General features: G+C 45.8%; 1 protein-coding gene across 3 annotated transcripts in view; it reads left to right on the top strand.

Annotated features, from left to right (window-relative positions):
- The window catches only part of Adam19 (ADAM metallopeptidase domain 19), a 90,987-nt gene that overhangs the window by 25,307 nt on the left and 52,823 nt on the right, over positions 1-12,857 (top strand). For all 3 annotated transcript variants that reach the window (XM_021177258.3, XM_085830089.1, XM_085830088.1), the window contains one exon: positions 12,437-12,515. In XM_021177258.3, the coding sequence (XP_021032917.1) occupies positions 12,437-12,515 (79 nt within the window). The remainder of the gene's footprint in view (positions 1-12,436; positions 12,516-12,857) is intronic.

Here is a 12,857-nt window from a genome sequence, read left to right as displayed (position 1 = left end):
GTCTTTGGGGATGAGGGGCTGCTTTGGATGACACAGAAAGAAGGGATGAATGGAAGAATCAGGAAGGAATTAAGACTGGGAAGACACTATATAAATATTTGGTCTACACCAAGGACCCAAGTCTTCATCATCTGTTAGGAATCCAGCATCCCTAAGTAGCCATTGTTTGACCTCATTAATGATGTGTTAAAGTTGGGGAAGAGAAGGTTGGTTTCTCCTTCCTCAGCTGGGCTTCCAGAAGATTCAAGTGACAGACAGCTCACTATTTCTCTCTTTCACTTTAGCATTTGAGTTGAGTTCCCTTGTTTGGGGCCAAGCATACAGTCAGAGAGGCGAACAGAGCTTCTAGAAAGATGATTGAAGAATATTTGACAACTGGGCTCTGCTTTGAATGGGAAGCGTTTTTTTTTTCCCCTCCACCTTTCCTAGCTGAAGCGAAATGTGGATTGAACCATGGGGGTGAATATGTGTCTGGGGATTCTAGGCATTGCAAGGAGCTGAGTACAAGGCTAAGGTGGTGTCCTCTCAGCTTGAGTGGGTGGGATGCATATGGATGGAGGGATGGATGGATGAATATACATTTGGGCAGAGCACTGTTAAGTCCCACCACCTTCTCCTATCTCTAAGACCATGACTCTTCAGCTAGGCTCCTTGGACATTTGAGGATATTTTCTTCCTTTAAAATTTTCTGCTTGGGCAATGGATCCTGACTCTTCTCAGGGGAAACCTGTGAGAGGTGAAAGCAGCATTGGGGACCCTGGAGTAACACGTAAGGGAATTGACGTTTTATCCAGGAGGGATTTTGATTTTAAGGAAATCAGCTTTGCATTCTCTCCATTTAGGGTGGAGTCACACATATGTGTACACACACACACATACACACACACACACATACACACAAATGTACTCACACATTCGCTCACATGCACTCTCCTGATTACTAAATACTAAATGAATAGGTTCTAGGTTGGGGGTGAGATGTAGTTTCTATCTAAATCCGGCTAGGGATGAGTGTTAGCTTAGAGACTTCTGGTTTTACTAATGGAAGTCACTAGGGTCCTGGGTTGAGTTTAGACAATTCATTGAGAATCAATCTCTCTCTCTCTCTCCTACCCTTCTTCCCTTCCCTCCTTCCCCTCTTTTCTCCCCTCACCTCAAGTTGTGTGTGGGGGAGGTGGGTGGGTGCTAGTGGATGACCTTGGCGGTTGGGTCTTCAAGTACCACTCACCTTTTATAATTTTTAATTGTTTTTTGACACAGGACATCTTATTGTCCTGAAGTTTCCAAAGTATTTGGCCATTGAACCCCAGGAATCTTCCCACACCCCAGTATTGAGTGAGATTAAACCTGTGCGCCACCATACCTGACTTTTTAAAAGTGTGTATTTTGGGGGATTGAACTCTGGTCTTTGTGCTTGCCTTGCAAACACTTCATCTGTGTGAAAACACTTCTCCCCAGCCTTCATTAAGAATTCTTCATTTTGTCCTTCTTTCCTTCTGTCCTGTCATTCAGCATATACTGTGAGTGCCAACTGTGTGTCTGGTGTTCTTGGGCTAAGTAATGGCAAGGACATCTCTGACATCAAGGGATTTCGTGTCTAGTGGAGAAGACACAGACAATTACAGTAGAGCAAGGTGAGCTGCTAGGGTGGAGAAAAACAGAAGGTGCTGTTGGGAGAACTGACCTACTGACCTAGATCAACGTCTTAGGAACTTCTTAGAACAAGGGAGTGAAGAAGGAGTGTGGTGTGGTCTGCTCATGATGACTAAATAAATGTGTGTGTACCAAAGTTCTTGTAAGAAAAACAAAGACCCAAAGACTAGGTGGAAGATGCTAAGAAATTATACTCTCTGGTTAGGACATCCTGAGCAGAGGAAGGAAGTGAAGACAGGCCCAGGGGTAGGGGGTGGGGGTGGGGAACACATAGGCACGATTTCCTGAAGGGCCTTGCCAGAGTTTATTTTGAGAGCAATGGGAGGTGGTAGAAGAGGCGGATAGGACAGACAGCTCCAAATACACTTTACGTCTGATATGGGGACAAGATGACCCATATGGAGAGGGAAGGATGGATTGCTGGTTTGTAAGATGGAGTCATGGAGATGGGGAGATAGAGCAAATATGGGCTGAAGAAGAGGGTAGACAGACACAAGGACTTACTGTGATTTTCCATTGAATAACAAGTGAGACATCAGTGTCAAGTCCCAGGGTTTGTCCTTACCTTTCGGTGGGACCTGAAATAGGCCAATTTCTTACTCAGATCTTGTTTTTTCTCATTCGATGAAGTAATGACTGTCTTTATTCTGAGAGTCACGACCTCTGTGGGATCAAAGCAAGATCTGCTAAGGAAATTGCTGCAAAAACTCAACCCGTGTCCCCATCACCCACACTTACCTCCCCTAGTTGCCCTGTTTTATCTGAGTTTTGGTGTGCGAGTGAATGTGTGTGTGTGTGTGTGTGTGTGTGTGTGTGTGTGTGTACTCATGGGGGAAGTGTGGGATTCCCATGCTCATATAGAGGACAGAAGTTGGTACCTGTTGTCTTGCTCTATCGCTCATCGTCTCCTTGCTTCCAAAGATAAGGTCTTATCAAGTTGGGAGCTCGCCAGTTGTCTAGCCTGTCTGGTGAACAAATTCCCAGGCATCCTTTGGTCTCCGTGTCTTTCAGTGAGTGATGGGATCTGAACTTAGGCCCTTAGGCTCACACAGCAAGCTCGTTACCTGCTTTGCCATCTCCCCAGCCCTCACTCTTCCAAACATCTCAGTACCTCACTTCTCAGGAGCAGGCCTCTGCTTATTCAGCAGTAGAGACGTCACTTGGGAGCCTTGCTGGGGTTTGGAAGTGTCTCATATTGGCTTTTGTGGCAAACAGTAATACCTCTGAGTGGATGAAGTTTAGCTAGGCATTCCTCAGCTTCTTGACTAAGCCGGATGGAAGCTGGGTCTTTCTGATTTAGGGGCATAAGGCTCTTTTCCGGTCTCTTCATGGCTTCCATGTGTCCCCATGGATTTCCTCCCCTCCCCCCAGGTAGCATGTTTGGAGAAAACTGGCAGGGACCTCATAGTCTCCTCTTGCATCAGCCTCCCTTGGGAGAGGTCCAGATGGACCAAGTGGCTATAATGGCTGCATTATATCAAGCATAGTTTCTTTTTTTCAAAACCTTTCAGGAGAAGGGAATTCTGGGAAAAAGAATTCCTTTGGAGAGACACTGAATCATAAAGGAAAGAGTGATCTAAGCTTGGAAGGGCCAACAGGGGCCCCGTTTCTGTAAGCTCTTTATTTCTTGCCTTAACCAAATTCTAGATTTAGGGTTTACACAAAGGTCAGACTAGATTCTGAGATATGTAGTATAACGATGTGGTTGGGACGAGTAGAGCAAGAGACTCTCAGCTCCCAGTGTCTAGGCCAGCCTTGCCTTCAGCACACATACACAAACTTGACAGTACCCACACAACTATACACACACACACACACACTCACACACAGGAATACACATACACATATATGCACGCTTCCCTCATAGTTTTATAACTAGAGGAAACTGGAAGTCGGCTTTCATACTAGTTCTGAAAAGAAGGAAGGTGGGTTTGAAATGGGCCTGAGTTTCTGGGGGACTTTCTGGTAAAACCTGCCTCCACATGGCCTGTCAGCTCTTTTCAGGTATTTTCATGGATCATCTTCATCCTGGGAGAGAGGTAGGTCCCCACAGGGTAGGAATGATACCGACCTTTGAGGGCTAATGCTCAACAATCCGCTAGCACGGTGCCTGGCATATGGCTGGCCTTAGTCATAGTTGTAGTGTGAGGTGGGTTGCAGATGTAGGTCCTGGAGCCAAGCACTTAAAGTAAGTGTATGATGAAATCAGGACTCTAATACATACTACGAGCGAGGTTGGACAAACGCCCTTCCTCTGCCGACTCCTGACCTAGCTGCCACCAGGATTTCACATATCCTTGTGGACTGAGACTTCTGTGTTTGGAAACAGATTAGAACTTTCATGACAATATGTTACTTTTACTCTTTTCAGATTCCTTATCTGTAAAAGGGAAAGATTGGGCAGAGAGGTTAGGGCATAAAGGTTTTTTTATTATTATGGTAGATGCCTTGCTTTGGACTGGATCCGGGGATGATAGGCTCTTTGGGATCTGCTGCTGGGCAGGGCCTCTGATGTACTTGCAGTGTCACTTACCATGACCTTCAGAGCTGAGACCTTCCAGTCCTGGCTTGTGACCGGGTCATTTGGCTAAGTTAGAGCAAGAGCCTTGGCCAATTCCCAGTACCCTAGTCTGCAGTGTACCGAGATGGGAGGATTTACCTAAATTCAAACTAGGCCACTGTCACTTGGCCCAGGTGCTAGGCAGGTTAGGATAGTAGCCTACTGTGGTCCATGAGGGGCCCTTTCAGTGGTCCTCACTTGTGTTCTGAGATGCTAAGAATCCCAGGGCAGGTTTAGACTAGTTCTCAGGTATTTAGCCAGAGGCACCCACCTTTGAGGGTGCTAAGTCTGTGTTTTCAGATACCCATTCTGTCTTTTTTCAGGGTCAGATATACCTGGTCCCCTGTTCTGAGTTTCTTAAAAGATCTGGTGGTTTCTTGGCGATTGCTTTCCTCCACTCCCCCAGGCTCAGTCATAAAGCCTCTCTTCATAGTATGGCAGTCTTGTGTCCCCCCCCTCCCCCCTGTTGCACACCCTCCCCCCTCCTAGTACTTCTACCCAGGTCGCTGTGACTTCAGCTAATCTGATGAACAGCAACCGTGATTATTTACCAAATACTGGTTACTATACAGGTTGCTACCAGGGGATATTTCTTACTCTTTAAAATTTGGTATTTCTGAGAAAATTTAATTTCCCCGAACCAGTCTTAACCAATAAATGTTCAGTTCAGGACAGGCTATATAGGGCATCCTTAAGCAAACCCACAAACTCTTATCAGTAAGCCATTTCCTGGGCCGCTCAGGTGTCTTGCCAGCTAGCTAAGCTTGCCTGATCATGAGATGTCAGGCCCTCTTTGTACTGATGGATATTCATGTTCATATTCATATTCACAGTGGAGAGAGAGCCATGGGGAGGATTAAATAGATCCTGCTGGCTAAAGGATCTGGTTATCCAGACATGCTTTGGGCATAACATAAAAACCACACTCAGGACCAGGAGCTATTCAGAGGGGTGTGAGGTCTCTGGAAACCAGAAATACAATGGGAAGCGGCTGGTAAAGGGGACTGTTGCTTTGATGCCTTGTGTAAAGATGCCCTCAATAGGCTGCTAAAGACAACATACCCAAAATTTTGGCTTTTTGAGAGCTGGGCTGGTGGGTGGTACCATCTTGCTTAGGTTGGTCCCCGAGACAACAGGGGCCTTGCTCAAATGGGAGGAGGGCTCAGCTTTTCACTATAGGAGCAACCTTCAGCCTTCCAGGGCCCTTCTGAGCCTTCACAAAGGAATGCTGGTGCTTGTGAGCCCCTGAAAGATCAGTGCCTTATTTGGCAATGGGGCTTTTGCAAATCTGTTTCCATTCCTTTAGAGTCAGAGGTAGACCAAGCAAAGTGCAGGCTGATTTGGGAAACTTGGTTCTTTTTCTCTCCTTACGTTTACCCTACTGGAGAACCAACATAAAAGAAAATTATACGGATGATTTTTTTTTTCTAATTCTGCCCAAAATGTGAAGTAGCACAGGCCATTTCATTAGAGTAAAGTCTGCCTTTCAGATACACTTCCTGTCCTGGGGCGCCCTACATGGCACCGTTTACATTTAATGGAAACCTGGGGTTATTGTTTTCCAACTGAATGGACATATTTGCAGTTATATAGTCTTATACGAAAGCCTTTACCTGTGAACATCTGATGTTACAGGGTTATGTGAGCGATAGCCTAATTCACTGTGAGTAGTTCCCTGAAGCCAGGACCCTTTGATAGAGTCTTGACAAACTTTGGTAAGCCTTTTTAAGTCTGAGTCTTGACAGAGTATCTCCCCTCCCCCACAGTCCTCATGAACCATGGTCATCCTTGCCGTGTGCCATGGCCTGGAAGGAGAGGCCAGTGCAGCAGGCACTCAATCCAAAGCCTTCAGAGTATATACGAGGTGTGTGCTATTGGAAGCCTTCTGGCCACATAGCTATGAATATAGATGGTTCTGTATTTGTAGACAATGTCCTAGTGCAGTATGAAAACCAGGGACAGCTCTGGGTCCTTCTCTGATGGGCTAGTGTCATCATTAGATCCCTTTTTTTAACCCTCACACAAAGCAATACCTATTTCTAGGTTGTTTTGAGAGTTTGTGGAGAGGTGACTAGAAGGTTAGGGAGGGAACCCAGAAGGTTAAAAAGTTAAAATGAGTGGGGCAGTAGTGGCCCATACCTTTAATCCCAGCACTTGGGAGACAGAGGCAGGCGGATTTCTGAGTTTGAGGTCGGCCTGATCTGCAGAGTGAGTTACAGGACCCCCCAGGGCTATACAGAGAAACTCTGTCTTAAAAAAACAAAAACCAGCCGGACATGGTGGCACACGCCTTTAATCCCAGCACTCGGGAGGCAGAGGCAGGTGGATTTCTGAGTTCAAGACCAGCCTGGTCTACAGAGTGAGTTCCAGGTCAGACAGGCTACACAGAGAAACCCTGTCTCAAAAAAACAAAACAAAACAAAACACCCCAAAACCAAAAAATAAAACAAAACAAAAAGTTAGAACAAACCTAACAGAGCAGGGTGGTTCCCAGAGCCCCCCCCCCCCCCCTTAAAAAATCACCTGGAAAAATCTATTAAAGACGCAGATTTCTTACTATGGGGCTGATTGACTTCTGGGGCTTTGTATTTTCTTTCTCAAAGCCTTTCCTGGTGTTGTAGAGTGATTGGGCCAGAGTCTATGACCTTAAGAGTGAGAGTTAAAAATGGAAGGCAGCCATATATCTATCCCGGACAGGATAAGGACCCACCCCTAACCACCTTCCAACCCCCTACCTAGGCCCCAGGTCAATAGTGAGAGTCTGGTCTTCGACTCCATGTGTCCAGACAATTGGATACTCTCAGGACTAGACACACCAGGGGAGGGCAGCAATAAAATCAGCCCGGGCAGGAGCAGAGACGCGTTTGTTCATGTCCGGCACGTGGGAAGAGGGTGTTTTTCAAGGTAGTTTGTAAACTGTCTTTGTACCAGTTTGCCTATCTGATGCTGGGGAACAGTGACCTGGACCCCTGGACCTGGAGGAACAGAAAGTTAGGAGCCACCATGTGGGTGTTGGGCACTTAACCTGGGTCTTCTATAAGAGCAGCTAGTGATTTGAAATATGGAACCATCTCTCTAGACCCCTCCCCACTCCCGGCAAGATGGAGGATCTGTTTAAGGACTTTGGGGTCTGGGTGACTAGGGGTTTGCCCCTGTTTAGGGCTGCAGTGTGCTTTTGCCACCATGAGGACAAAGATACCATGAGGACAGCAAAGCCTCTTCTGCTACTCTCAGCCTGCCCATGGTCTCCTTAGGGCAGAAGAGACAGGACTGAAGATAAGGGAGTATAGCGGAGTGTTTTCTCTATCAGAGTCAGTGGGGGAGGGGGAGGGGAGGGTGGGAATCTTGGATAGGCTTCCACACACAAATCATTTCCTGAAAACCCTAATGCATGCCAGTGGTAAGAGACAGCTTCCTGCCACCATGCTGAGCCAGCCCCCCTATCAGAGAGATGAGAGAAAGATGTAGTTGGAGAAGGGACATCTGGCCACTCAGTGTCCATGTATGTGGTCTCTTCTCTGGGAATTCGACAACAACTTTTGTCCTGAGCACAGTGCCAGAATCCCCCTGCCTGGACACATGGGAAGATTCAGCCTTCTCTTGGGGACAGTGGAGAGCCTTTAAAAGCAGTGCTTTGTCCCTGTTGGTAAAGTTGTACAGATGGTGATGAAACATGACCCCTTTGCTTCCCCCTGGCTCACATCTTTAGCCCATTCAGGGAAAAGGTTATTTAGCTAGAACTAGCCCAGAATTTCTTACTTTAAACTGTCTTGATCCTGCCCCGTGCTTAGCTAACCCCATGGCTCTTCAATGTAGACATTAATATCCAAGTGGGTATAGTTGCCTTGATATGATAGACGTTCTTCTTCTTCTTCTTCTTCTTCTTCTTCTTCTTCTTCTTCTTCTTCTTCTTCTTCTTCTTCTTCTTCTTCTTCTTCTTCTTCTTCTTCTTCCTTCCTCCTCCTCCTCCTTCTTCTTCCTTCCTTCCTTCCTCCTCCTCCTCCTCCTCCTCCTCCTTCTTCTTCTTCATCATCATCATCATCATCATCAAATTACACTTGATCTCCAAGTTCCAGGCAATGGTTTGGTTTCATGTTTTCATCTAAGATAGTCAGAGCAACAAAGTGCCTAAAGACTCTGGCTCACAAACTCGAGGCTGAAATCGAGCTCCAAAAGTGTCATGGTCCCTTAAAGTGACCTGGCCCCTTGTCTACAAAATGGGAACGGGTAGGAATCTCTACCTCTCAGGTGTGCTGTTAAAGTGTAAACTCGTTGGCTTTCTCAGGTTTGCAACAATCCAGGATGTGGTGGAGACAGGAAGGTGAGGGGGCTTGGGAGTCAGACCATGTACACATGTTTCTGAAGTTTTTTCAGAAACTTGTGGTTTAGGGTATCGGTTGTAGGCTTGTTCTCACATCAGGATTACCTGGGGTGGGGGTGGGGGTGGAAGGGAAGTGCTGTTAAGACAGAATGCTAGGCCCCAGCCTCAGTTTCTCTTTTGATGTTGTAGGTCTGAGGTGTGGTCTCCTACTTTGCATTTTGCTTGTGGAGTTTGCTTGGGTAACCTGAGGTTGTTCTCTGTTGGTCTCCACCATATGCTTTGAGACAGGACTTCTCACAGAGTCTGTAGCTCACTGAATTCTGTTAGATTGGCTGGGCCGTACCCCAAAATTCTAGGGATCCTCCTGCCTCTGCCTCCCTAGCACTGAGGTTAGCAGACATGTTTCTGCTTTCTATGTCTGGCTTTTTTACTTGATGGCTGGGAATCAGGTCCTTTCTTGAGCCACCTCTCCCACTCCTAACTCCTGCTCCACCCCCTCTCTCTGGTCTTATGAGAGTGGGTTTCTCTGTGTAACCCTGGCTGTCTTAGAACTCACTCTGTAGAACAGGCTGGCCTTGAACTCACAGGATTTACCTGCCTCTGCCTCCGAGTGCTGGAGTTAAAGGCATGCATTACCCCAGCACAGCTTAGCTTTAGATCCTATGAGCAGGTGCTACATGCAGAGAGGTCATATTTAATCCAGGGTGAGAACTTGAGCTACAGAGGACACGTAGTCAGAACTGGAGTGGGTGGTTTCAGGAGCCCCCAGTCACTGGATGTTTCTCTTGTTGAATGGCTGCTACCTGATAGGTTCTTATAATACATAGGAGGTTCATTTGTCCATTAATTCAGTTATCCACTTATTAAGGCTAAATGAGTCTTGCCTGCTTTAGGAGCCAGGAAGGAGGAGCTTACAAAGACAACTGTGGTCCCTGCTTTAAAGGGAATATGCAGTCTGATGAGAAATCTGTTTGAGGGTTTTAAAGCTTCTTTAAATGCTGAGGCTCCAAGAGCCCCTTGCTGACGAGGGCAAGTCCTCAGATAAGCTGCAAATGAGCTATCTTCTGAATACATGTGCCTGAACGGGTGTGGATACCTCAGAGGCTCAGTTTGGATTCCTCTCTTTGGCTCATCCCCTATCTTCCTCACTTCAGTTCATTTGAATGATGCTGCTGGGTAGGATAAGTGAGCTCCCCCCTCTTAAAACCCTGAATATGCTTAAAGTGTCCTTACCTCAAGTGCATTTCCTGTGGGAAAATTTACATCTCTTCCCCAGCACCCAGGGCACATCATTACACTCTGACCTCTCAACCAGCCGTCCATTACTCAGTCTGTGAAAACAGATTCTAGGAATGAGCTAATTGCTTTTCCTCTCCTCTCTTAAGTGATAGATGGGTGAATTAATCGGTGAGGAGAGCTAGAGAGAGACTCGAGTGAAATCCATTCATTTTTCTGGATTCTTCCATCCTAAACCTTGTTAAAAGCACTACCAAGGAGCTAGGGGTGTAGTTCAATTGGTAAGGAAATACTGCCCTGCACCCATGAAGCCCTGGACTTGACCTTTAGCACCCTATAACACTGGGCATGTTGCTGCACATCTGTGCTTGTGATCCCAGCATTCTGGAGGTGGGGATGGGAAGGTCAGAAGTTCAGGGTCCATCCTAGGCTATATAATGAGTTCATGGCCATGGTGGGCTATATGAGACTGTTTCTAAAAGTTAAGCAATGATGATAATTATTAATTTCTACCCAGCTCCTCTCTACTATGATTGGAGTTCAGCTTGCTCTCTGTATTATTAAATTGCTTGATTCAGTGGTATATTGTCCTTACTCATGGGAAGAGGAAACTGAAGAGCAAGTAACCAGCTAGTGGCTGTAGAGACAATACTAGTCAGAGCTGGAATCAAAGCCTCTGTCTTTCAGATCCCAGACCCTGCTCTAAGCCCCTGGTACGCTGGAGTGCTCATTAATTCCCTCCCTAGTTAACTATATCATCCATTTAGTAAACTTGCTGGAAGACACAAGCAGGCCTAACTGTGGGCCCTGTGCCCTTGGGAGACTTCCTGTTGAATTCCTATGAATTCAGTCAGACCTGTGAATGACTCCCTCTGAATCTCTAGATGCTAAGGCGAGGTAGGCTTGGTGACACATTCTGCAAGCTGGCAGCTGACCCAGAGTCTCTGTGGCTGAGTGTTCCTTTGCATCAGCTGGATTTTGTGTTTTTCTGGGTTTACATATCCCTCTTGGGTGGTTTCTCCACAAGACTGAATGTTAATTCTTAAGGCATCTGCTGTCTGACTGCATCCGGAGATGGGAAGAGTCCAGTCTAGACTTTGGAGCCATGTCCCTTCCTCTGGGAAATATCTCCTCTTCCCAAATCTAGTATCTCTTCTGATTCCTCCGACTCCATTCTGTCTTCAGCCTGTGTTTTCTTCTAAAAAACAGTTTTGAATTAGGTTTTCTGTTTTCAGAATAAATATTTGATCAGATTCTTTCCTTCCTTCCTTCCTTCCTTCCTTCCTTCCTTCCTTCCTTCCTTCCTTCCTTCCTTTCTTCCTTTCTTCCTTCCCTCCCTCCCTCCCACCCTCCCTCCCTCCCTCCCTTCTTCCTTCCTTCCTTCCTTCCTTCCTTCCTTCCTTCCTTCCTTCCTTCCTTCCTTCCTTCCTTTCTTTCTTTCTTTCTTTCTTTCTTTCTTTCTTTCTTTCTTTCTTTCTTTCATTGCAGTAATATGTAACTTGCCTTGTGAACATCTGCCCTCCCCTGAGGTAGCCACCACTGACAGTGAACTCCTTCCTTGCCAATTGTTTTCAATACTTGTTCCTGGGGTACACTGATTGGCTTTTCATTAAAATGGACTTGAGAATACATGTATTTCTGAAATGTCCTGCACCTAATTCCTTTTTAGATTTAGATCTCTCTCTCTCTCTCTCTCTCTCTCTCCACACACACACACACACACACACAACATATATGTTTTGTGTGTGTATGTATGCATTTCTTTCTGTCAGACTTAAATTTCTAATGTTTTGTTCCATTAAAAATCAGAAATAAGCCGGGCATGGTGGCGCACGCCTTTAATCCCAGCACTTGGGAGGCAGAGGCAGGCAGATTTCTGAGTTCGAGGCCAGCCTGATCTACAAAGTAAGTGCCAGGACAGCCAGGGCTACACAGAGAAACCCTGTCTCGAAAAAAACCAAAAAAAAAAAAAAAAAAAAAAAAATCAGAAATAACTTTGCTCCCTGGCCTTGCCTTTCTGGAGATCAGTTCTGTCAGCTGAAAAATCCATTGGATTCTTTTATTTCTCATTTTACTTTTGGCGAGATTCTAAGAAGCTCGTTCTGTATCTCCTAGCCTTCGGTGAGAACCCTTAACTTCGGCTTTAAAGGGTCAGCAGCTCTGTGAACAATGACTGTCCCTGACATTTGTTCAACTCTTGCAATACCACTCACTCCATTGGTCATGCCTAAAACACAGGCCAAGGCCAGGTACAACCCCTTCATTGACAACCTACCAAAAACATCTAGCAGAGGCTATTCTCATAAAGAAAAAATGAGGTGCCCATGCTAAAGTTTAGCATATTCCACATTAGAAGGATCATTTGAATTTTACAATCAGGTCCTCAGTCTCACAGATGTTGTGACTGTGTTTGCAGTTTCTGGGTCTTTCTCAGGACCCAGAAAAACAAACCAACATGATTGATTTAGGATTGTCAACTCCTTCTGGATAGAGTGACCAATGACAGATTTCCTCCTGGCTCTCTTTTTGTTCCTTAGTTCCCTAATAACTACCACTTCTTCTAGTCAGGGTAACCTTTCATGGTTCAGTTAAAGTCACTGGGTGCCATTGCCAGGAAGAGAGAATCCATCACTAAAGGTTCAAATGTCTGTTCTTATTTTTTTCAGGCACCTTTTTGCTCCAGCCTACACAGAAACCTGCTACACTGCAAGTGGCAATCCTCAAACCAGCACGCTGAAGTCTGAGGTGAGTCACGTAGACCTGTGTCCATCAGTAGCTGCCCAGGCTAGGTGGGAATAAATATGTGGCCCCTTCTCTGAAGACCTGGCTTCCCCTGACCAAGACCTTGGGCTCAAACAGAGGCGAACTCTGTTGTCTCATAGTTGCTCCTTGTTCTTTGCCAGCAAAAATGACAAAGCAGAGAGAGGTAGAATGTTTGAGGGTAATTCGATTGAAATTCTTGCAAATCATTACAAAGTACTCATACTGTTAGGCCTATGTTAATTACCCATATATTAAAAATCGTTGAAAGGATTAATTTACTCATCATTCTGCCATCTCATCCAAGTAGATGTTGATTAATCTTTT

This window comes from Mus caroli, unplaced genomic scaffold (genome assembly GCF_978045245.1).
Source record: "Mus caroli unplaced genomic scaffold, Mus_caroli_1 scaffold_13, whole genome shotgun sequence".
NCBI classification, from domain to species: Eukaryota; Metazoa; Chordata; class Mammalia; order Rodentia; family Muridae; genus Mus; species Mus caroli.
This window is presented reverse-complemented; position numbering and strand designations above follow the sequence as displayed.